This window comes from Phaenicophaeus curvirostris, chromosome 8 (assembly GCF_032191515.1).
Source record: "Phaenicophaeus curvirostris isolate KB17595 chromosome 8, BPBGC_Pcur_1.0, whole genome shotgun sequence".
NCBI classification, from domain to species: Eukaryota; Metazoa; Chordata; class Aves; order Cuculiformes; family Cuculidae; genus Phaenicophaeus; species Phaenicophaeus curvirostris.
This window is the reverse complement of record NC_091399.1, coordinates 36,203,324-36,229,735: the sequence shown is the minus strand read 5'-3', so window position 1 is coordinate 36,229,735 and position 26,412 is coordinate 36,203,324. Positions and strand designations below refer to the sequence as shown.

The 26,412-nt window shown below is 38.5% G+C and overlaps 1 protein-coding gene across 1 annotated transcript in view; it reads right to left on the bottom strand.

Moving 5' to 3' along the window:
- Positions 1-26,412, bottom strand: part of PATJ (PATJ crumbs cell polarity complex component) — a 157,702-nt gene that overhangs the window by 126,063 nt on the left and 5,227 nt on the right. The window contains exons 2-13 of the mRNA XM_069861943.1: positions 25,298-25,353; positions 25,049-25,215; positions 23,215-23,406; positions 21,713-21,852; positions 19,739-19,937; positions 17,966-18,094; positions 15,989-16,201; positions 11,334-11,436; positions 9,525-9,613; positions 8,159-8,297; positions 7,726-7,860; positions 1,608-1,684 (exon numbers count right to left, since the gene is read on the bottom strand). Coding sequence (XP_069718044.1) covers positions 1,608-1,684; positions 7,726-7,860; positions 8,159-8,297; positions 9,525-9,613; positions 11,334-11,436; positions 15,989-16,201; positions 17,966-18,094; positions 19,739-19,937; positions 21,713-21,852; positions 23,215-23,406; positions 25,049-25,215; positions 25,298-25,319 — 1,605 coding nt within the window. The 5' untranslated portion in view covers positions 25,320-25,353. The remainder of the gene's footprint in view (positions 1-1,607; positions 1,685-7,725; positions 7,861-8,158; positions 8,298-9,524; positions 9,614-11,333; positions 11,437-15,988; positions 16,202-17,965; positions 18,095-19,738; positions 19,938-21,712; positions 21,853-23,214; positions 23,407-25,048; positions 25,216-25,297; positions 25,354-26,412) is intronic.

Below are 26,412 nucleotides of genomic sequence, written 5' to 3'. Positions count from 1 at the left end.
AACAGGGCTTTCAGCATCTTGTTTTCCAGTACCTAGGGTATTTTTCCCAACAGACAAAATCCACTTCATGTCCATTCAGTTGTAACTAAGTGAATCTATGACTGATAACTCCTCAGCTTGACTGCTCACGCTTAGGCACCTGGCAGCAAACACCACAGTCATACATCCCTGTACAGGGTCTCTTTCTGTTTCAGCAGAATCTCAGCTCCTTCCACTGATGGCACAAAAGATAAGCAACACAGAAGCCATGAGTGACAAACCCTCTCTTCAAACAGCTATTTCCTCTGAAAAGAAGTACTTCTGACTACTCAAACCTGCAGCACCATCAGGGTGACTTTCTGGGAGATGAATGTAGGAGTGAGGATAGCATAAAACAAGGACCACACTATCAGGCTGAAATCAAACTAAAACTTCTTATTGAATGCAGCTAAGCGAGACTAGAGGTAGGTGCAGATGACAAGAACTGGAAGAGGTGAAAAATTACTTTCAAAATGGGATACCACAACAGATTCCTTCTATTATTTAGAAGGGCCAATCGTTAACATTTTCACTCCTGACGTTTTACTGGCCACAGATAAAGTGGAATTAGGAACGGACAGTTTCATGAACTAAGCAGATTTTCATCCTCTGTGGGAAGTGTGATAGTGTTAAGGGAAGTAATATCAGACTCTTGAAATGTAAGGATGGGAATACCAAGCAACTGAAGTGGGCAGCCAAACAGATTTATTGCATCATGTACATAATCTTACACGAACTTCAGATCTTAAAGGAGTGCTAATGGAAAGAAGAGAAGCAAATTTCTCAAGGCAATTCTTAAAGCTACTTTAAATCTTCCAGCTAGTGACTGCAACGATGGGTACTCCAAGTAGTAAAAATAAGTGTCTCTAAATCAACTGGACAAGCGTTGCAAAGACAAACAGCGCATTTTCTTGGTGGTGGTGAGAATTTTTAAACTCTCCAGAAAGAACACTGGCTGGAGTCTTTTATCTGTACTGACTGGCTAACGCAGCACTGAAAACCAGTACAGAATTACAATTTCAGTCAATTCTTTATGACCATTTATCAAAACAATCTTTTGCTTGGCAATTATTTAACATGAAGTGAAGAAATATCTAATAGACACTGGCACCACAAAGTTACACTTTGTGAATTACTTCCTATTTTCCCAGCATGTTTGAAAATCATTCTTTCATTCTTCTAATAAAATTGTAAAGTTCTTGGTGAAACACAGGAGGCTCTATCCTGAGCCCTTTTTTCCCAGTGCACAATAACATAAATAGATCATAAATGAAATCATAAAAATGCCACATATTTTAAGTGGCTGCTATGATGCAGATTTAAAAGGACAGCTGATTTTCTTAAGTCACTGATCCTGTCTAGTATCTGTATAACAATAGTATTTATATAAACAGAATTTAAAAAACAGACCAACAACTCATTATAACACTCCCATATTTCAGCCTTGATGTTACAGAAAACAAAATTTGATGTTACTGATCTGTTCTGAACAGTAAACTGTTCTACAAACAGCCTTTAATGCTAAGCTCACAGATTTGTAATTTAAAGAAACAGCATAAATGAATGTAGTTTATTGAAAGATAACATACCATAACTTGATATTCAGGTCCCAGAAGGTTTTCCCACTTGGATTTCAGCTCATGTGCTGGAGGGAGTGGGACTCTTCCTAAATATGAAAGTGAATATTAAATTTACAAGCATATTGTACATTCAGAAGTACATTTACTTCTAAGTACTTTAATAAAACTTCTGTGTAAATAAAAGATTATAGGGAATAATCCCCAAAAGGAAAGTGCATTAAACTGCATCTATCAAGCAGTGGAAATCAAAAATGTATTTCTTAGGAAAACAATGCAAAATGTCAGCTGCTGCTAATGTGTGATTTATTCAACTGAGAAGCAGAAGAGGTGATGCTTGCACTGATGAGATGCGAGTTCTGTACCATATAGTACTGTAAACAAATCATTCATTCAAGCTGCAAAACAAATTTCACACAACTTCATAATGTGTTGCTATAAAAATGTTTGCCACTCCAGGGAAGCATCATCACCCACCAAAATGAACCCCCTTAAGAAGCAGAATGCCTGACAAGATATTGGTGTTTTTGGGGGGCTGTGTCAGCACAACGCAGTCACAGACTTTATTTATACATTTGGCAGGTATAAAGGCTTGTCTAGTTTAATTAGGCCAGTAAGTAACATGAGCTTTAATATAAGCTCCAGTTCTAAACCAGTCTTCCGTGGGAACTTGGCTATCTTGACATTTATATCTTTTCAGCTTTCTTACTTATGCAACCAAGGCAGTATTACATTCACATAAGACAATCTGACAGAGCTAGACAGCATAAAATGACTGGCTGCCCTGCATTTGACCTCATCCAGAAGCTCAGTGCACATATAAAGTTCCAAGCCGAAGCAATGTTTAACTGGTAAGAATCAAGCTCTAAAGCAAATTCCATCTAGCAGCTACAGCAGCAGCAACTGGGGGCTGAATTACCGAAAACTGGGTTTTTTTCCCCTGAATGACTGTAATAGTTTGTCAGATGTCTAGACAAGGCACAGACCACTTAGTATAGCTGATGCATCATTCTGAAATTTAGAACATAAATCACAACCTCACATTTTGCACACAAACTAGCGAGCGAAACACCTCAAGGGGGGAATTTTGAAGACACCAGGAGAAGCTCAGAACCTACCTACTAGAAAAAGCCAGCACAAATAGGATGTCAAGCTGCCTTTACTTTCAACACCTCTGTAGACTGCGAACGTAAAACCTGAGCTTTGCAACACAATCCTCCTTACATCATTTTATAACTTTGAAGTTTTCCACTCATTAAAAAAAAAAAATTTAAGTTAACTTATACAACACAGCTGATACTCTGTATTTCTTCCACTCATTTTGTCATGTCATTTTCATGACTGTTGTCATTAAGCACAGGCTGATAACTACCTTCACTTCCCTGCAGCATCTACCTGCACTTCCCTTTGCTTCACTGCAGCAAAATCAGAACACTGGTGCATTTTTCTACTCTTATTTGCAGAAATACATAAGGACAGAAATTCTTTAGTCTCTTTTTCTGCTATTACAAAGTTATAGCATGGACACGCAGTACCTAAGCACCCACAACCCCCTGTGCAGCCAAAGATAGGTTTTAAAGTTCACCAGGAGTAACGAATGTTATGGTCAAGCTCAAAGGTCAGTTCAGGAACTGTAAGCTGTGTTCAACTGGCTGAATACAGATCTTTTTTTATTACTTCCAAAACACATTAACAAAAATCTACGAGTTATTCAGAGCAGGTGCTGATGCACATCTCCATTTGAAGTTTCCCCCCTTCCTTCTTGCAAACGCACTTTGAAGTCTTCGCTTGCAGCTTCCTCAGGACTGTGGAAATGTTGGCCGGAGGGATTTTGATTAAATAGATTAATTTCCAATGATATCACCCAATTCACTTAAAATGTTCCTTTTTCCCAAACAGCTTTTTCCATGTGGCAGCTAATGGGAAGTCTCTCATCCAGCTGGATTTCTCATGACCCAAGATACATACCATGTCTTCTATAATGTGCAAGGCCTCAGAAATGAAAAGACTTCCCAGGGACAGGTTTCATTAGCAACAACTTTCAACACATTTAGTCTGTCTTTCTGCCTGCACTACCATACAATTTTTCTTTTCTAATTAGCAAGCATCAAAAATAAATCACAAGTGTACTGTAAAAATCACCTTTCCTGGTCAAATTGGGGTCTTTCCTTCTTGCAAATACCTCCTGGTTTCACAAACTCACTATACGAGGACGCGTATTGTGCTCTAGCACACTTCATTAATGCTCTACCTTTACCTGACCAACTGCTGGACATTTTTCCCCAGCTGTCTGTAAGTGCCGGACTAGCATCACTATGTATTTGAGATTTGAGTACTGCTGCAAGGCAAAAGAAAGCAGTTCTGCACAGTCTGCAGCCTTGCAGATGGAGCTGTTAAGTTAATTGCCGCTAGCTCGCTAGCAGAAGTTTCAGGCCTTATGTACACTGCCTCCTACACCATGTTGCCTTTGTAACAGAACTGCTTAAGCACAGTTTTGCCTGGCTAGAATTACTATTTAATACCTCTCTAGGAAACACAGTTTTATAAGAATTTCACACAACTGGGCTTAAAGGGAAGTAATACGTATTTCATAAAACATACCTTTTACATTAAACTTCTAAAAGCATTTCCAGAGTTTAGTCAGCACCTTAAATTAGCAGTATTTACTTTAGCACCATTATAACGAAGTGCCCATCACTGTGTCCAAAATAAGCACCTATCTTTGGAATTTAAAGTTGGCCATTAAATTCTACTCCAAGGTGAAATCTTACACATTCTATTTCAGTAGGAGTAAAATTTGCAACTAAGTATTTCAAGTTATTAACAGATACACACACACTTTACAGCTGCACAAAGCTTTTGCAGACCCTTGTAAGTTAAAGTGGTTTCTCGCTATGAAAATCCCTAGTTCAATCAAGCAATGATACTTGCTTATATACCTTGCATTAAATGCTCCCAAATCAGTACTGCGTTTTAAAGCTGTGCCCATGGCATCATCCTGCTGGTCCAGAGAGGATCAGCACTGCTTGATGGTATGGTGTCAATGGCACTACCCAGTTGCAAAGAAACAAAAGCTTCAGTGTTTAAATTCTGGTGTCCCAAGAAACACTGTGCACGCTAACACACTGTATTCTCCAGGATAAGGGGAGCTTGGATATGCAGAACAGAAAAATCTCTTGGTACCCTTCCTACATGAAGCACTAAGGAATGCAGTGCACACACCACCTCTACAAGGAACCAGCATGGCTCCAACCAGCAACCATGGATTGCAGGCAATGAATTCCTTGCCAGTGCAAGGCACATCTGCACCACACTCCACAGAGCTCCAAGGAAGAAGACAACAAGATCTGCACAACACTAGAATTGAAGGGTAACCACTTGCATACAGAAAACTTGGTTAATAAAGTCCTTTTGAAACTAAGGGCTTTGGAGTATTTATGAAGAGGCAGTGGATTCACATCAAAGCAGCTTGAGTCTGCTATGAAAAGGGCTCAAAAATACAGTTTGATCCAGCAGAACAGGGATCACTGAGTCATATCTAGATAACACACCTTGAGGCTAACAGAGTTTGTTAACTGAAAGCCAGGTAAAGCAATTTTATTTCCCAGCATAAACCGATCCCAGCATTGATATCCAATATTTGCACAGCGCCAAGTATTAGGTAACAAATTCCTCGGAAAGTTCTCTTTGCATCCAGGCAGACATCTGCAGCCTGTGACACGAGATAACCCAATCATTGATAACCCAGTCAGGCACTGACTACAGAGATATTGTTCACTTCAGTAGAACACAGAAGTGCCTTATGCACAAAAAGTTCCACAGCTAAAAAGAACTGGAAAAGTGACACAGGACAGCATGTGTTGCTCTTTTCTAGCTTCTGTCATAGCAAGTGTAAGCCCTCTTGGCACTTCTGCCCCTAAACATATCCTACTGCTAAGTCTTTAAGTTATTAGTCCATTGTAACTACAAATCAATATAAGCTTTTCCATTCATACAGCTAATCCAATGCTTTGATAACCTCACATCTCAGCTACTCAACGATCTCTGTTTTGGCTTCCTATTTCTAGGAATATGCAAAAGTCACAACAAAGGATGTCTGATTATAAGGCTTGGACAGAAAAGTAAAACAGAATGGAACATAGGAACTGCTACGCCTCTCTCATTTCCAGGTTGTCTTTAATACTGACAGATCTTCCACAGCCATTGCAAAATTGTTATTCATTGACAGCCATAATTTAGAATCCTCTGTTACACGTACAGATCTCAGAAACTACAAGGCATAAGGATAATTTATGCTGACATTAACACAAGCTGTAGAAATTCACCCAGAAGTTCACGTAGAAAAGCCCAGAAATATGTAGGGAATTGAAGCACGCCTTCTGGAAAGGCCTCCAACCTTGATTCAGAAGTCAGCTAAAAACCAAAGCAATACATGCCATTGTGATCCATCCCTATGTTCAATGGCCTTCACTGTTAAAAACACATGCCTAATTTGAACTCCTGTCCAGATTCTGATTCCAGCTATCGGGTCTTTATGCCTGTTACACCTTTGCCAGACCAGAGAGTCTCACCTGCCAGCACAGGTGTGCAGTCAATTCCTAGTTCAGCTACTGAACTTGAGATAAGCAAGGCAGGCATGTGTAGAGACTGAACTCTGGATTCCAACAGTAGCTCAGGAGGAAGCAGTATCCAACAGTATTAGTAACACAAGGTAAGTAAGTTGGGTCTGGGAACCAGCAAGCAACAAGGAGAGGTTAGTTGCCGACCAGGAATCTCACAGGTGGTGAACGTAACTTGCGTGAGGCTTCCTACTTCTCTAGCACTCCAGAAAATGTCAGTGACCAGGAACACTACAGAGGCAGTTCCCTGGCAGAAAAATGACCTACAAATGCAGACACGTCACATAATACCCTGTCCCTGCTGCTGCAGCCCCCTGGTCCTTCAGCAAGCCCTACTCAAGGAACCTCCCAAGAGAGGACGCCGCAGCTCAGGTCACCATTTGTAGAAGGCCAAGTCAAGAAGCTTGCAAGGCAAGTTCTGATGAAATTACTGCAGTGCCAAAAGAGGAAACTGCAACAAATGGGCAATCTGAGATGGTGCACAGGAAATCAACAAAATATTTTTAAAAGACTGCACAGAAACAGGAGTCTAAGACCTATGAGGGCAAGAAGACAGGTATGACTGACATAACACTGGATCAGAAAGTAAATGTTAACTCCCAAGAGTTCCATCTCCTTATGCTGTTCACCTAGCCATCTGGTTCAGGACCCTGGCAGTAGAGGAGGATGAACAAATTTTCTCTGAAGACTGCAGGCAGAACAGCTCAGGTCATCAGAACAAGACCATGGCTAGGAAGAGGAATCTGTGAGCTGGTGGCATTCAGCACTATAGAGCTCATTCCAAAGTACTAAAAAGGCTGCAACTCCACTGTCTATCATCCACCAAAAAAACCCACAAAAACCCATGGCAATTGAAGGAGGATTAGCAATGACTGGGAAAGGGCAAACTTTACACAAGGAGGAAGGTCCAGAAAACTACAGGCCAGTCAGTCTCACCTTCAGCCCTGGAGAGATTATCAGATACCTTCTTTTGGAATCCATTTCCAAAAGCATAAATGATAAGAAGGCACATCAGGAAGAGTACAGATTTGCCAATTAACTGACCAGTTCTATTGCCAAGATAAATACATGGAATAAGTGTGCAATACACCTCAACTTCACCAAAGCTTTTCACACCATTTACATAAGCATTCTCATCTGGAAACTGAGGAAAGATGGGTTTGATGACTGCTAAATAGGCTGAAAACTAGATGAACCACTAGGATCAAAGAGAACATTATAAAACAAGGTCAGTAGCTACAGAAGCTAATATTATCCTGTGTGTTCACCAGGGGCCTTGATGATGATACAGAAAGCACTCTTGGCAAACTTGTGGAGGTGCTAATTCTGGGGCTAGAGTGGGATGGAAGAGTGGATAGACCCAACAGGCAGAGTTTTTCTTCAGAGAGACCTGAATAAGCAGCATTATAGAGCAAAAGCTGAAGATTAAGTGAGCCATGACAGCCCACCAGTACTGAAAATGGATTAAAAGATAAAGATTCAGAAGAGACACTGCAAGATATCCTATACACCTGTTTTATGCAGACTCTGCTTCTTATCGTTTTGAAGATTATCCTTCTGGTCGCGTTTTAGCTCGTTCTTAGTGGCCACACCAGTTTCAGTCCCTACAGCTCCACAGGGCACAAAGGTTGGAACAGTTGGCTGGACTGTGAAAACAGATGAAAAAAAAAAAAAAAATCACATGCTGCAAAATATATGAAGTAACACCACCTCACTAACTATGGCTGGTTTTTTTTTTTTTTTTGGCTACACAGGAGGTTTGTGCTTAATTTTCCTGAATCCCTCATCTCTGTTTCTTTCCATTCCTCCTTCGGTATCTCATTTTCTATAGCACGTCCCAGCAAAATCTAGGATCATGTGGTGTCTAGTTCTAATCAGCAAACTAAGTGATTGTAAATTGAGTGAAAAATAAAATCACCTGCAGAAAAAGGAAAAAAAAAATACCTCTATCTGAAGCTCTTTCTGAAGAAACAGTTGAAGAAGATTTCCTTCTAAGTAAGGTAAGGCGTACAGATTGTCCTGTGTTACGCAATGCCTCTACTACTTCTTGATTGGTATAATCCTGTATATTAACTCCGTCAACCTAAAACAAGAAAATCATATCATATAATAGTAAACACATTACATCCTTAAGCTGTACCATAGACTGTAAGCAACATCCACATTATTTTGTGCAGAAATTATAGGGTTATTCACTGAAGACAGTAGTATTTGCAAAACTATCTCATTAAATCAGTTACATTTCATTTATCAGAAAATATTTTCAGAATGCATTTTAAAAGGGAACACAACAATAATTTCTTCTGTCTTCATGGGGCAACCACAAAACAGAATTTACTAATCTAAATGTGCACTGACTACCGCCTTTCATTTAAGAAAACATCTTGAGGAGTATTGTAGATGTAGTTTCCCAGTAAGAGCAGTCAACCTCAAACTGTGTTCAGTTTATCACTACCACTAGCTTTCTCATGGATTTCTAGCATGCCCCATACAAACCTATACACTTAACTGTTCATATAATTCACTCAAAATAGCCCAAATCTTACACTAATTGAGATGTCTTAATTTGCACCCAAAATACTCTGTTCACCTCACTTTTAGATCATGCATCAATAGTGGCTTCTCCTGCAAAGCTGACAATAGAAACACAAGGTTGTACCAATTTCTATTCTCACAAAGGAGAAGCTGACTTTGGAAGGTCTGGCATAGTACACATTTCAAAAACGAATTTAAAATCATATCTCTCAAAACAAAACGACTGTGCAATTCATTCCTGCTTGTACTGTGAATGGAAATTGGCTATTATTCAATTCACCGTTATTCAATGGGTTCTGATTTTTCTACACATAAAGCTTGGGTTTTTAAACCTAAATTGTGATTATTAACATTTTGATTGTATCCAGACTATGCTACACAGTCGTTAAGGACCGTAAACAGTGTGCTACATCTTGCAAAATCTTAACCATCTTCAAATCCCATTCAATTCAAATAGAAGCTAATGCTGCTCATCTTTACTTCAGGCCAAAAGCCAAGATTCTCCACTCTGAAATGTTTTAATCTAAGTGCTTGCCTCTTTCATAGTTAACTACTATTTACTGCTGCTTTGAATGTAAAATAATGTTTTAACCACAGAAAGCCAAAGCTGTTACAAATTCACCTAAACAAATATGAACCACCAAATTACTCCCTCTGCAAAGCAGAAAAGGTTTAATTAATTTTAGCAAGTCTTTACTACTTTGCTCTTCCAACACAGAGATGTGTACTGAAGTATTATTTTTGCAACAATGTATAACCCGTCTATTTTACTTACAGCAACAATTTTGTCATGAACGTGAATTTGTCCATTGTGGTCAGCAGCACTACCAGGTATTATATTTTTCACAAAAATCCCTGAAGGTTCTGTTGACAAGAGGAGAGGAAGAGAAACAAGTCACTACATTGACCTAATTTGTTTCGTTTCTTAATAAGATTTTCAATTACAGCCTTTTTCACACACCACTTTGTCCACAAAGTTATGATTTCAATAACCACTGACATTTGCACGTTACACAAATTGAGACAGAATGACTGAGGATCCCTGATGAGAAAAACAGCACCAACATAACCACCTACACGCTGACCTCAAATGTTTTTTCTTAAAATGGCTCACAAATGACCACCTACTCCATGGATTCATCCTTGTGCTTACTCAGGCTTTAAACCACAATCACTTAAATCCATGCTGTATTTGATTTCAGTAGAACTACCTAAGCTAAAAGTAAAGTATGTGCTTAAGTACTTTGATCAGGACTTCAATCATCTGCTTACAGCTAAAGAATTCAGTACTTTAAATCTTAATGAAAAAGGATTTTTCTTGAAGAAAAAAAAAAGAGAAAAGGGAAAATCAGAAAAGCTCTCCTTTGTCATGCTTGACGTTTGATTATTAATTCTAACTTCTAATTAGAACAAGGAATTAAATCCAAACCAAAACAGTTAAAAACTCAGTCATCCATTGAAACAGTAACCCTTCCCCCAGCTCCTGCAAAATATGAGGTACAGATCTTTAATTTGAATGAACCTCGACATCCACCCTTTTCTTTCTCAGCAACCTGCCCAACACTGTTTGTCCATGCTCAGCAAAACCATTCTACTGGTGCTTCAAATCCACCTTTTCCCACTTGCTGATGTGCTCCTCCCCAACCCACTTCCCAGTGCTCACTGCACTAGCTTGGATTCCTGACTGGCAACACAAGAGGGTTTCCTGGGAATGAATGGGGCCAGAGAGCAACCCCCAGCTGCACCGCATTCCCAGAATACCTTCTTGAGTCCCATGAGGAAGGAGGGGGCAGAAAAAGCACTACCACTTAATATAAAACCAGATATTCAGTTAGGTAAATTTTAAAGATACTATCATTTGTGGAACTAGTAACTGAAAGACCAGTTAACAGCTCTAATTTAAAGAGGACCAAGAAAAAAAATTATTCTGTGTCCCCATATCATATTTTAACCTCTTCCCAGAGTTCAGACACTGAAATAGGCATGCGCCAAACACAAGTACATCATGCTGTGAAGGCGGCATCCACATCATGCACAACTAAAATTCCCTGCACCTCCTGCCCATCAGAGGGATGAACTGGTTAATCTGACTGATCCATTTCCACTCTATGCCTACAATTCATTAAACATCCAAAGTTGCATGTTGAGCTATTTTGTGCATATTGAAAATACCATTCAAAAGTTAATGCAAAATGGAGACATCCAATACTCTGGTCTTGAGATTATTCTTAAAATTTGCCCAAAAAAAGGAACAGTGTGGACAGGAACCTGATTGTGTTAGAGTCTGCATACGCAGGAACTGCCACAGTCTAATGGCTTGCACAGTAACAACATAGGCATTCAACATAGGTAAAATTCACAGTCCAGCAGTCAAGTGGGAATCATTTTTTAACCTAATCACAACTCTTCAAAACTCCTTGCGATTAAATGTCACTTCACAGCAATTTCTCCAAACACTAAATAACCTCTCACGGATTTTGTAGGTTACACTGTTTCAAAGCAGTGCTATCCATTTCCCTCACAGTAAATAAATGGCAGTTGAGAAGCCCCTGTCCTGGACTTCCCTAAATCCTGTAGAACTTACCTAGGTCACATGTGCCAGCATATCCAACAATTGTTATCCCCAGGCTTTGCCCATTCTTTTTTATAAGTTCAACATCATAAGTCTCAAAATGGTTGGTATTGTCCTGTAAATAAAGCACAAGACAGTAAAAAAAAAAAAAATCTTGTAAGTTCCCAGAACCATTACAATATTGCAAGTTAAGATCTTCAGAAGTGAGCAGTGATTGACTTTTCTATTTCAGGAGGGATCTTATTTGCAAGTGAGATATACTCGAGATTTGCTGAAAATAAGTTGTCACCCAAAGTCATTAGTTGCTTTTAAAATTCTTTCCCAATACCTCCTCTACGTATGGGCCTGAACCATAATATTTCTAGCTGATGGAAAACAGAGGATTTTATTAGACTGCTTGGGACCACTTCACTTCCACTTGGCAACAAAAAATTTCCCAGTCAATTGTAAAAGACAACAGAAACCCTGAAACCCTGAATGCCCTCAGAATTTCTTCTCTCCCTTTCATACGTTAGTCCTGATGAACAGTATCAGTGCCTGAGCTCTTTCTACTGGACAATTACGAAGCAAAAAAACCTACTATAAATACACAGTGTTATCACATCACACTTTCTGACTTTGTCAGAAAAAGTGACGCTTATCTCTTTTTATCACCTACTAAAGAAGTGAGGGGCAGCAGGAAAGGGATCTCAACACAGAAATAGGTTTGATGCCCTGAAATGAATCCACGTGTACACATAGTAGGCACATCTCTACTAGAGAAGCAGTTGCCTACATAAATGCAGATATGGGAGACTAGGCAGGCGTTTGAGCTTATTGCTTGCTTTCATGCTAGATACGAAATCACAAAGCCATTCCAAAAATCAATCTTACACACATCAGCTTAACAAGTCTGATACAATCCTGTTCAGATTTGAATGCCACCAAACTACAAAGAGCACTGGAAGCTTCTGGGTTGCGTCCTTACGCAATTGGGGAGCAAAAGATTCATTAGTTTGCGTTCAATGAAAATTCTTTTTAAGACCCAACAGAGGAAGAGAAAGCATTCATTTGTAACTGCTTTATTGTCAAACTGATAAGAGGAATTCTCATAACAAGCAACATTTGTAAAGAGAACGACCTGTTCTCAGAACCCTTTGCTTAATACAATTACCAAAAAAACATAAAAGCCACTAGCTAAGATTACAATACGAACTGACCTTACTCTGGAGAAGTATATGGAAAAAGGTCCCCACAAAGCTGGCCTCAGCATGTTTCTGCAACTCTACTCTGACAAGTGAAAACCAAAACTGCAGGACAGAGTTCAAACAGGACACACTAAAGGTACTGGTGATACCAAGGGAAAAGCAATCAAGAATGCAGATCTGGGATTGCAAGGGATAAATCAAAATACATGAAGCTGTTTGTTTTCAGTAATCAGATACAGCCTAATTGGATCAAAAAGATGATGGTGATCAGAGTAATGTCTGTTAAACTGATAAAATCAAGAGGGACAGCGTCACTGCCCAAAGCAAAAAATGGACAAGGAAACTGGAAAACATTTCTTAGAAGAATTCACAAAAAATAAGTTTAATCAAACGGTTGCCACATACCGGCTTCAGAAGGACCTATATTCAAAGCAGGCAAAAGTTATAGCCATACTTATTTCAGTTTTCACTAAAAGAGAAATCAATGGACAGCTATCTCCTTTCTTATCACACACCTGCCTCCACTACCTAAATCATTAAGCTCACAAAATGCTTTCCAGCTCTCTTGCTCCATAAGATGTTGATGGAGATGAAGATAAGTTTTGATGCTCTGTCATTTATCTTTAGGAGAGGGAACTAAAATAGTAAACAAGTCTATAGCAACATCTGAAACAGAGCTATGGCCTCGAGAGTCCTGCGATTTTGACAACCAAAAGCCCTTTGTAGTCAGTCCTCTGGCACTACAGAAATTTTCTCGAAGTGGTGTTACTGGTAGAATGCAAAACGTTAGATGTGGAGTCTGGAAAAAATCAAAGTACAGAGTCCTAAATACAGTCAGCACAAGTAGGATGCTAACACTGCTGTCAGTATCTCTCAGAGTACAGATAATATGACTGCTTTCTTGTGCCCAGGCACAGCTATAAGTAGTTTCAGTTACTCCCTACTACAGGAAATTTAAAGGAAATCAAATATTAATAGGAAACTGAAAAAAACCAACCACAGATTTAAAGTGCTTTTCTGCTGGTTTGCAAAAAAGAAAAGACAAATATTTTCTACTCCAAAGCTCAGAGCTAGTGAAAGTACCCAGAAACCAGAGAGAAATTAGATTATAGGAAAAGGTTCTTTTTGTAAATCAGACAGAAACTGAAACATGGACCATTAAAATCATCATTAAATTAAGAAATACATTCAGACACTATTCTTGACCTCAGCAAATCTCTCTTCTCAGAAAGCGGAGTTCCTTGAACTCAAAATATGAAGGTACTGTTTAGTTCAGAAAACATTAGATGACATTCAGAAAGAAGCAGATGAAAAGAGATGTGAACAGCACGAGGCTCAAGAAGGCCAAGTGCAAGGTCCTACACTGGGTCAGGGCAATCCACGGTTTCAATACAGGATGGAGGATGATGTGACTGACAGCAGCCCTGTGGAGAAGGACTTCGGGTAGCCGATTGATGAGAAACTCAACATGAGCTGGCAATGTGCCCTTGCAGCCCAGAAGGCCAACTGTATCCTGGGCTGCATCAAAAAAAAAACATGGTCAGAAGGGAGAGGGAAGTGATTCTGCCCCTCTGCTCCTCTTTGGTGAAGACACCATCTGGAGTACTGCATCCCGTTCTGGAATCCCCAACATATGAAGGATACGTTACAAATATGTTGGGTATACCAGAACTGGGGATATAAGAGGGAACTGTAGAAACGGGTCCAGAGGAGGGCTATGAAGATGATCAGAAGGCTGGAGCACTTCTGCTATAAGGACAGGCTGAGAAAGAGTTGGGGTTGTGCAGCCTGGAGAAGAGAAGGCTCCCAGAAGACCTTATAGTGGCCTTCCAATACCTGAGGGGGGACTACAGGAAAACTGGGGAGGCACTTTTTTACAAGGACACATAGTAATAGGACGAGGCGGAATGGCTTTAAATTGGAAGGGGGAAGATTTAGATTAGACATTAGGAAGAAATTCTTCACAGTGAGGGTGGTGAGACACTGCAACAGGTTGCCCAGGGAAGTTCCTAAAAGTGTTCAAGGCCAGGTTAGATGGGGCCTTCAGAAGTCTGGTCTAGTGGGATGTGTCCCTGACCACAGCAGTGGGGGTAGGGACTGGATGATCTTTAAGGTCCTTTCCAACCCAAACCATTCTATGATTCTATGAAAATGCAATGTGATCCTTTTCCCTTTAAAAAACATAGCAGAAATCAGAAGCCCAACGAAAAGACATTCAGAAGGAATATTTTAGAAAGGCTGCAGCATCTACAATGCCTGGAGTCTCTTACTGACAAAGAGGCCCACCTTTGAGGCTGGGAAAAGAGAAAAAAGCACTTTGTAGAGTAAACAAAATTAGGACTGTGATATTTTTAACTAATATAGGCCTTGGAAAACATGATACAGCTGGAAAAGGAGTGCTTCATAATGATCCTCATTCTCTAGGAAAGCCTTTTTTTCAGACCATTAGACAAGCCTACCTTTAAAACTGCAACATTACGTACATAGATTACCCCTCACATCTCTCTGCTTCTCAAGTTTCCTACTACACCAATCCTTCTTCTAAGGAGTTTGAGAAGGACCCCAATATGTCACTGACAGCTTCAGCTACAGTAGTCTTCCAGAGGGATGCAAGCAACAAATCTAATGGCTGCCTTCACAGTGACTAAGTCCTGTAAGCATGAACTTGAGTTTGTAATAACAAGACTGCTAGTCAGACCTTTAAAAATGGTGCTCCAGAAAAATAGCCCTCTTCACTCATATTCAAGAAACTAGATGAAAAAGAAAAGGCTACTCAGATTCTACACCTCAATCGAAGCAGCACAGTAGCAGCAGATGGTACACAAGCACAGCTTTGTTTATGTTTCGAGACCTACTGTACACTTAGTGTAGCATTTGTTGATTTTAATTACTCAAAACTGAAAAGAATGACTTCAAAAACAAGAGACTTTGATATGACCATGATAAGATTTGCTAAAACAAGTTTCAAAATTTTTAGATATATTTCCTATCACAGACAGTAGCGTCGACTATGAAAACATTACACTTATGTTTCATAAGAATATGATCATGCTGAATGATTCTGGTGTGGCCACAGCGCTCTGGATTTCAGACCAGGGAAATTCACATTCAAGTTTTAAATCCACTTACAAATGATTGATTAGCAAAAACGTAATGAGCTAAGAAGGAGAACTAAAAGTACCATTTATTGATAATATTTATGATCTTGGTAATTAAATTACCCACTCTGAAATAAATTCTGTAAAGCCTGTCATTCCGATCCCAAGATTATAGGTGTTAATAACAGAGGAAAAAGGGGAGAACTATAGAAGGCAGGGCTATAATAACGACCACTCAAATCACTCAAATACACACATATGGTACCTGGAAACTCCAAAGAGGAGAAGCTGTTTAGGTCTCAAGAACACTCTGTTCTCCTCCTTTCTGATCACAAGCCACAAACATACCTAAACATGTAACAAGGAAACACCAGGTACTTACATTTCCATTTTGAAAGGAAGGTAATGTAGCAACTGGCCAGCTCACAGGAGCCGGTGGAGCCTCCATAATTTCACACTTTGGGTCTCTTGCAACGATCATTCTAACAGAATTCCCACAGTTTCTCAGCACTTGGGCGACTTGTTCACTGGTCATTCCTTGCACGTTAGTCCCTCCAATCTGTAAGATGTGATCTCCTGTCCGGAGCCTCCCATCCTTCAAACACAAATAAAATTGCAAAAAATGTTTCCATCCTCTATGTGAAACATCTTTTCCATTACATAACTGAAACTGTAAGAGCATCTTGATGGCCATAAGAGCTAACAAAGAAAATACCATAAAATTGACTACCGCTGCAACATGCTAAATAATTCAAGGAAGCATTTGCACAATTACGCACTGGGGTTTTTTTTCCACAGTGGTTAACAGTGGTAAATTGACCTTTTCAAAACTGAGTAAACTACACAGCTTAAATAGCACCATTCTAAGAAATTTATTACTTTTCTCATTTAGGAAAAAACAGAACAGCAACATTTTATAAACTCACAGGTTGTTACATATTGCTGTTTCACTGAATACTCCTCATTGGATGGGGGTTAGAATAAAAATCACAGCATTTTGATTTAGGACTAGATTTTTCCTGATACTTCTATACTAACCTGGCAGTTCTTCTCTCATATAACTAGCTCCAATTTGAGTAAGTAAATCTAACGAAGGTAACAAGACTCCACACAAACCCTTTTTTACAAGATGATTCATGGCCTCCATCATCACTTTCATTATAAGCAAGCATTCATAGGACCAAATCCTCAGCTGGTATTGATCAGCACAGTTCCACCACCTTCAGTGCACTGATTTACACAGCAGTCATAACGGAGTTATTCCCAGGAATAACTCAAACTCATTTACAAACTCATCCAATTCTAACATGTGAAATAACGAGCACATATACATGTTCTTAATGATGTCTCATTCAGCTGAGAATGATGTGGCAAGTTCTTAACTTACATGCTTCATTTGTAGCCAAAACACTTTATTCCTTACAGCAAAACAGGTGCTACACAATAATTAAAAAAATACTCATTTATACATGACAGGTTCAGAGGGAGGCAGTCAAGTAAAAGCCAACATTTTCCAGTAGAGCTCTCTGAATCTCCAGTTTTAATTTCTGTCCTATACTAGAGGAAGTACCTTAGCCTCTCTTGTTTGCATGCCACCAGACCTTGCCTGCATTGGTTCCAGACCTCAAATATTGTAACTTATTGTGACTAAATTCCCATTAAGAATCCAAATCCATTTTGCTGTTGCACATTTCCTACTCCTGAAATGTAGCAACACCTAGCACCAAGTCTTTAAAGATTAGCAATCAAAGCTTGCAAACTGTACCTGTGCAACTTCAAAAAAATATAAGTAACTTAAAAAGGCCTTGCATCTTTTGAGTGTCTCCTTGAACTGTTCAGACTGCAAGGCAGGGATCAAAACCCCTTTAAAATGAAACCCACTAAAACCAGGACATCTTCAATCTACAAATTGAATCTTGTAAGACAACTACTTCAGTAGAGCAGATTCTCTTGCCTGACAATCCATTTGGAGAATTTGCCCCTACACATGTTGCCAAATGTGCCAAATTCTACAGAGGATGTGCAAATCTATTAAAACTATTTGTCCCTCCTGCCTCAACTTACAAAAGGGTGAAAATATCAAAAGTATTGAAAACATCAGAAGGTGAGACAACTGTTCAGAATATCTGCATGTTCAACAACATTACAAAAAACATATCTGTGAAACAACTTAATTCATATCAGGTGCTAATTTTTTTTCAATCATACCTTCAAAATATTTATAAAGTATACACTGGCATTCAGGCTTTGATGCTATCAGCTTCCCTTTGTTCAAGAATATTAGTTTATTTTAAGAATGTCAAAAGCAGTTAATTATACTTTACAATCAAACAAGAAGTGACATAATATAACAAATTACCCGATCTGCTAATCCCCCAGGAACAATTGTTCTTACAACTACTCCACTCCACTTTCCTCCTACAATTCCAAAGCCTAATCCTGAACCATCGTTAATCAGCTCAACATCTTCAACGTGGCCCCAGTGAATCTGCAATTCATAAGAACAGGAGATTTTTATTTCAGTCAATCTTTAATGTCTCTCACTTTCACATGTACCAGAATTATTCAGAGCAATTTTCTCTCTCTACCCCATATACTGGAGATCTGTTGGATTTTGTTCAGTCAGCTTCATTTCCTTATAAACACACAGTGGGATTTGTCATCTGTTTTTAAACACACATTTTGTCCTTCACTTTCAGGATAACAGGATACTAGGAAAAAGCTTGACTAAGAAAAAGCAATTTTAAGATTTACTTGCCAAGATGAAAACTACCTTTCCAGTTTTTCATAAATCAAAAATACTGCAAACAACAGAGAAAAACAGAGGCAATGAGCTTGCACTGGCTTAGTTTTCACTCAGCGTTGCCCAAATTCTTATTTCTGTTATTTCACTTACACACTCTAAACACCACCAGTACACACTGAATTAATAGGGCAGTACAATATTATGCCATACTGAATTGGAAGCATGTTTCTAAGCTACACTGTACCATGACCTTATGTTCTACAAGACAATCTGAAAATAACAAAGCTGTTAAGCAATCTAAACCCAGCCAATGTTTCTGTCAGATTAATATCTCATAGAAACCAAAATGGAGCAAAGTAGGCAGATTTAAGTCTTCTGTGAATAAAGGATTTATTAGCATACTGAAAATCTTTGCCAAAGCCAGTTAAATATCATAAAAGAAGTTTAAAGACCCCCTGTAGAGATATATATTTGTATTTTATTTTGTTAGTCTGTTCAGTGCAGATCTTTCAATGAAAAAGCAGTTAAAGTTTAATTCTTTAAAATTTTCAGTGCAATAAACAATATTGATTATCCACTAAAACCTTCAGATTTCACTAGCTCTGTAATAATCATGAGGGAAATAATTACTGAGAATAAGGAAAAGCACTACTCTTAACCAGATTTTCATCAAAACCTACTAGCATAATAAATTAAGATTCCAATATTGGAAACCCTGGATTTAGGTGTGTAGTTTTGACCAAATTCAGTGAAGCCACCTGGACCATATGGTTTGAACACAGATGGAAGTTCATTCAGCCCAAGCTTATTACATGGCCCTGTGACAGGCTCTCCTTGCTCAGATTTAAAAAAAACAACAAAAAAAACCAAAACAAAAAAAACCCCACACAATAAACAGGAATTGAGAAGTTATTTTGCAGATATTTTGTTTTTGAAACAAAGACAAGGATTTTTGATTTGAGCAGTTTAAGTTTAAATTGGTTGGGATATTTCAAGCAGTGCTCATGTCAGGTTATGTTTACACTCTTTTAAGATGTAATCAGACCATCTTTAATTGCTGAGCACAAGTAGGTTTCAGCTAGGCGTATTTGCAAAATAGCTCACCCAGCCCATGCCGAAGAGACCCTGCTGCTAAGAATATGTTGATCTACTAAAGCTTCTGCTATCCTATAAAAAAACAGGATCTATTTTATAACAACTTCATGCAGCTTTGCAATGGAAGCCTTACACTTATTGCATGATCAGCCTAAATGAAATGTCATCACATATAAAATCTGATTAAAAAAAAAAAGCCCTATATGTAAAACTTACTAACACAAGCACAACCACAAAAAAATTATCCAGAAAAGATCAAAGTCTGATTTTGACAGTATTCCAACAACTCACAGTTTCAGGTGGATTTATATCACTTAATAAGATAGGCGAAGTTCTGCTGTTTCCTTGAACTGGCTCCCTAGCAACAACCAGATGTAGAGACCCTGTGGACTGCTGGAGGAGGGCAATAGCGTGCTGATGGGAAATGTTCTGATCCAATGGGGTGCAATTAATGGCCAGTATGTGGTCATTTTCCTTTAGTCTTTGATCCCTTAACAAAACATTGAAAGAAATTTTAAAATGCAGCACAGTGACTTCACAACAGGCTTGTGTAATTTAAACGTGAACATGCAAAATACACAGTTATGCAAGGCTTGGTACTTATATATTACAACAATTGGCTTATTAGACCGTCTTCACCAACGTACAAACTACATGCAATCCACACTGTACTGAACTGCATAGACATATTTTGTTCCAACTTTATAACAGTATAGAAGTTTAATCAACTTTTTCCTTTGCTTCTATTCAAAATTCAATGAAATTCCCTCATCATTCCTTGATGATGTTGAATTACAGGGCAGACAAATTAATTCTGTAGTTATACAATGAACTAGGAACTATTCCTCTTTATGTTTAGCATGATATTTTACCACCTCTAAGAACCCATAACTCAGGTTATGATCATTATTTCAGATAATAAAGACAGATCAGCTGCATATTTGTATTTTACTCAAAATTCATAGTATCAGACTTCAGACTTCAAACTTTCTTTAAGCAATACACAGTTTAATTTATACTTTAAGATAATATAAATTCCACAGTTAATTCACCCTAGCGATGAATTTAGATTTGTGACAAGAGAGAACCCATCACTCATCTCCTTTGTTAAATATTCATTATGAGCACGAGACCAAACTGTTACACAGACAGGCACTGCCTTCAAAGCTCTGTAGGAATCCAAAAAAAGTCTCCAGGAGATCTTGTCTCAAAAGCAAAGTGGGAAGCATGCTGGGGAAATTTATAAAAACTCTGATACAATGCAACAGAACATCTTAAGTAATGCATTTTAAACTTCCTTCTTATCATGCGATGTTTAAGATGTTACCCAGAAATCACTTTCTCCGAGCACTAACCATATTTTAGATTCTCTCATCAAAGAAAGTGAGCAGCAGGTCATCAAACCCTAAAGTGAGATATTCACCCTCCTTTGACATCCAGATCAGTCCATCTGTCTCCACTTTGAAAAAGCCTAATATGCTTTTCTTTAAGTGTTCTCTGGTGTGTTCTCTGTGGGCCCATAGCCATTATCATTCCAACCTCTCCCCACTCTTTTTGTCATCCTATGTTGGCACTTCCTGACATGTGTTATTTAAAAAGTGACACCAAAGACTTGAAATCTAGACACATTTTCTTGAAACATAATTCCAAGCAATGCATTTGTCTCATGCCAACTCTTGTGATTTTACAATTGCATTTTATTTTTAAAGGATTGCTCTGTCTTTTGTTGTTGGGTGAAAACCCACAGACAATACAGGAAGAAACTGCCTAAAGCCTTGATTCTATGATGACATCTGTGTAGAGATCTGTTGGGAGGACTGGATCTAAATTTACACAGGAAACAAACAGTAAAACCAAGTATAAATAGGGCATTGTCATAGGCAAATAAAGAAACAAGGGGAAAAAAATTCACATACACAATGCATAAAACTTCAAGCAGAGCATGATTTTTATTTTCCTTGTATACTTTTCTGAGTTTTCTTTTGTTTTTTTTTTAATCAGTACTCAAGATTCTCTTAAATGAGTAATGGTTTCTGGAAATTCCATTTGTGAATAGCTCAGATATTTAAAACTCATCTGAAAATCTGATCCTCAAAACATAAGTTCATTTAGTTGAAAAGCCAGAATTCAAGATACCACCAACAAAATATCCCACCAGATAACTCAGACAAACATGCTAGTCTGATACAGTTTTCAATGTGAAAGTTGTGACTTTTCCCTTCGTGGAAACACTGCAATTTTCCAATACAATTACAAAGATCTCACCTGTCAGCTATGCTTCCTGGCTGGACTTCCTTGACAAAGATACCAACTTCTCCCAAGCTGGGATTTTTAAGGGAAACCACACTAAATCCAAGACCTCCAACAGAAGGCTTTTCAATCTTTATTGATTCTATTTGTCTCCCCTAATAAAACAGAAAAAGAATATTCACTAATTTTTAATGTAATAAAATAAGCTAGTTTAAAATTTATGAACTCTGGAAGAATTAGTCTTCTCCTAAGACTAAACAAAGGCAAATACTGAATACGTTATTTCAATAAAAGCTTCTCCATTTATTATTTTTAATATAGCAGAGTACTGGATATGCAAGCACTCTGAGGTTCTGAAACCTCAGGGAATTTAAGAGCTGCTTTCACACTTCATTCACATTATGAGATGAATTCCAAACTGGATGAAAACTATGAACAAAGTGCTGTCTAGAGCAATATATTTGGGATTTCTGGAAATGCTGCATAGCTAAACTAAATAACTTGTCTTTTGGCTCCCCTCACTTTTAATGCTGATTTTTAGGTGTGTATTCAAAAGGTTGCAGCTTTTAAATAAAGAAATTAATTTCCTTCCCCTCCCTGCAACTTCACACTTAATGCTAAAAAAAGTTTGCTTCTGCGACTGCCTGCTTTTCAGTTCTAATACAAGATTTCTGGGATTGCTTACTGAGAAACATTACTTAGAGAGAATGCGCTGCTATCACAGCTGTTTTATCCAAAATAATGTGCAGTCTTTACTGCTAAATCTTTTATCTGATGAGTTAATGACACACTAATGAGAAGAGTTATGCTCAAACTATTACAGCTGCATTAAGGTAGTCAATTGGCAACAATTACTTAATATAGAAAGACATGACTAACCAATTAAATTAATGGTTTAAAGTAACACATAACAATACATTTGTGGTATAAATGCCAATCCCACACAGGTAGATGTCTGCACCTGTACAGTTTCCATATGTATCTGGTACATGCACCATCACATGTTAATGAAATCTGCATCTGTCTGGCAAGGGTAAAACATACTAAATGAAGAGTTAAATAAAATATTACATGCCAGTTCTTTTAATCATTTGCACTGTTCATATATTAACAAAGTTGGTACATTTCCAATTTAAAATGTACTTGATAAAACAAGTCTCTCCATCAAAATGAGTTTCTGCAGAAAATGTCCATTTTCAATTAAGTGTCATCAAATACCAATAAGGTTCTCTGGCAACTGAAATTTCTTTTCTACCTTGGTGTATTTGGCAGTAAGACAGACAAAAAAATTGGCAAAGGAAAAAAAAAAAGCAAACCACCAAACCACTTTCCATTGCTGACATTATTTTTCATGGGGAAAAGTTATCCTCAGCACTTCTACTCTCTTACTGGCTAGGAGGCACCACACTACCAGAAACATAACAAAAGAGCATGATTGAAAAAGCACCCCAAAAGCATGCCAGAAAGTCTGACGTTGAAGCAAAGTAAGTTTGGCTCACTGAACCAGAGGGCCCTACCTTTGCCATCTGTTGCATGATTGCGTTAAATTCATTAACGCCCAGGTTTGAAGTGAAGGTAGATGCTTTGGGTTCAGGTGAACTGCACGGTGTATGCATGCTCCCAGCAGTAACTGATTTGTCAGCAAACACTAAGAGCCCTCTCTTAGTAAAATCAAAATCTACTGAACGGTCAGGAGGCATGTAATTGAGCTGTTGAACAAAGATAGAGAAAAACTATTAAAAACAAAATAAGAGATTTCCACACATATCTTGTATGAACATTGCCAAGGAAGCAAGCATACATATTCATTTAAGCTTATTCACACAAATATACTCACCTGTATAAATTAGGCAGTGTTAAGATATAAGGTATAATCAAACTACCATATCAAGTTTAATTTTTTTTTTCAGAAGGAAAAATTCCCTCAATGTTTTAGCTGTGTTTCTACTCTACTAATTTTCTCCATTTCTCTCGTGATATTCCAGTAACAGCACATGCAAAAGCACCAAACATTGAAGAGGCACTCAAGCACCGTTGCAGCCATCAGGCAAACCCAGACAATTCTGGCACAAGAATCCTAATATTTTTAAGAATCACTCATGAGCCAGATGCCCGGTTTGCATTATCTCCTCCCCAGAGGGAGCCGAGGGTACAAACTAACTACTGCTGAACATGTTATCACTGCTAGAACTTATCGTTCAAGTTCTAGTTCTCACAGATAATGAACAAAGGCAGAAATATTCCCAATGCAACAAAGCAAACTAAAAAATCCCATCCTGAATGAAACCGCTAGTGAGGGACATGCTTGAAAAGAATTTCAAGATTCTAAATACAATAATTCCAAACAATTTGGGAAAAAAAAAATCCGTTATGCCATAGTCACAAAGCATGATCTTAGGTCTATTTGCATTTTCATACATTTTAATAGCTTGCAGATATGCATCCAAGCTTTGGGAGGAAAGAACAAGAACAGATACAGCAACTTTGTGAGCACGGGAAGAAGGAAGGAGTGGCACAACCACTATCATGCTGTCCAGGCAGAAACAATACATTTAGCAATGTCCAGGCAATACATTTAGCAATGACAGCAAGGTGGCCCTGTCCCCCTGACACCCACACTCTCTACCTGCGGCCAGGCAGGTGCAGTAATAGCAGAGATGAGGATTGCTGCTGCTGAGGGTATGCCACGTCAGTCCCCAATTTTAAGTTTGTGTGCCTGTCTCTGCTATCTGCATGGTGAGAATTGTTCATGCAGATGTGTCACTGATGCCCATGTCCGCAAGATCCAAGTGACAGCTGGCATTATAAACCAATCCAAACAGGTTCCTCCCAGACAGTTTTTTTTAAAGCAAGCCTGGGTACATCTGCACCAGAGCTCGGCAAATCTTCAGGGGTAGTTTTCTAGATTTTATTTCTCAAAACAGGTTAACCAGTCTCGTAAAAGTCAGCAGGAACTAAGTAATGATGTATTTTGAGGAGAAAAGATGCTGCCATTTAGCTGATAAATAGTATTTAGCATCTGTGAAAAGCAAAGGATCTCAGTTCCAGCTGTGTTCAGAACTCAAAGTACTAGAGCTGATGTCATTTGCAGATGCTTTTTTCCAGCTGATGTGGTTCTCAGCGCCTGTCTCTTCTGCATCCCTTTCAAAGCATGTTGCGCCATGACCTGTTTGTTCCAACACCCTTCTCATCTCAGTAATGACTCTCTAGATACTAGTTCGACAAAGAAAAGGGCCCAACAGCTTATTAACGAGAGCGCCCTTATTAACACATGCCTGTGTATCTGCTTTTAAATTCCAAGTTCACTGTAGTTATCATCCCACCCACCAACAACCATCATTTTACACTCACTTGTTCCTTCAGTTGCTTGATGGATTGCTGAAGGGTCAGTATCTGGTTAAACAAAGGGCTCCTGAGCGTATTACGTAGAACAGTCAGGTTTTCATTATGTTGAGAATCTCTTTTCTCACGCAGTTTTGCTTGCAAACGATCAAGGATCTGCAGCACCTGTTGTTTGTCTGCACCACAAAGTAGTACACGTTAGGAATGGAGCTTCAGTTCTCACTGCCTAACAAAAGTAACCACTTCCAAATCACATACCTGCAGCAGGATTTTCAGGCATGTTGAAGGGTATTTTTGGAATTACTTGGAAGAACCTAGATGAGGTTTGAAAAAAAAAAATTAATAATTTAGATATCTGAGCAGAATGTTAACAGAGACGTGGTCAATAAAAGCACTAATAAAGTACTAAGCTAACTATAAGAAATTTAAATTAAAAATACCACTATCCCCTGTTGTGTATCCCAAATATTTAACAAAGCTCTCAATATAGCTAGTTGCACAGCAGCCTCAGCACATCCAAAAAGTTTTCCTTGATCTGTGCACTTTTCCTTTCACACACAGGAAGGAATACGAACAACTTTTCCAAATACAAGTAAAAATGCAGGTTATAAAAACAAACATTGGCCAAGAAAACTGAGACACAGATATGTTTAGCCAAATTATTTTGAATACGGACATTAAAGTTGTGATCTTTCCAAATATCATACAGCGAAGATCTTCCTATTATCTAGAAGGCACAGGTACTTTCCTCTTGTTTACTTTAACTATTTGTAGGCAACAGTCTTACTACAATAGCTCAGCCTTGCAGCATGATTAGATAGGTGAAACCTTGCATCTCTATATAAAACAATGACATTGCCTTCACTCACGAGACAGCATAGCATTATGGCCCAAAACTGGCCAAATCAATCCCTAGTCCAACACATTATTAAGGGAGGCTGGCTCTAATGCCAGCCCTGGTGCTGAACAGGTGAAAGAGCCTCAAGCTTGTTCCCTTCTCCTTGCCTTTATCTTTTCTATGTACACGACAACCTTTGAAGGAACAGAATGTCCTTTATCACGGTTTTCTACAGAGCCAAACAGAACTGGTCTCCAACTGGGGCTAAGACCTAGATGGCAGTATAAAAACAACAGACTTGCAATTAGCAGCAATGATAAATTTGTACCCTTACTGGCATGTTATTATGTTGATGCAGAGCCTCTCATTCTGAAATCTATCAAGGCAGTTATACCAAAATACACACAAGAAATAAGATTTCTTCACTTTGTAGAAGCTACTCTGGAAGAAGTCATCCATTTAATAGCACAATTTACATAATTTTAATTCTACCCAGTACATAACTGTGTAATTTCAGAATAATACATTTGGAATT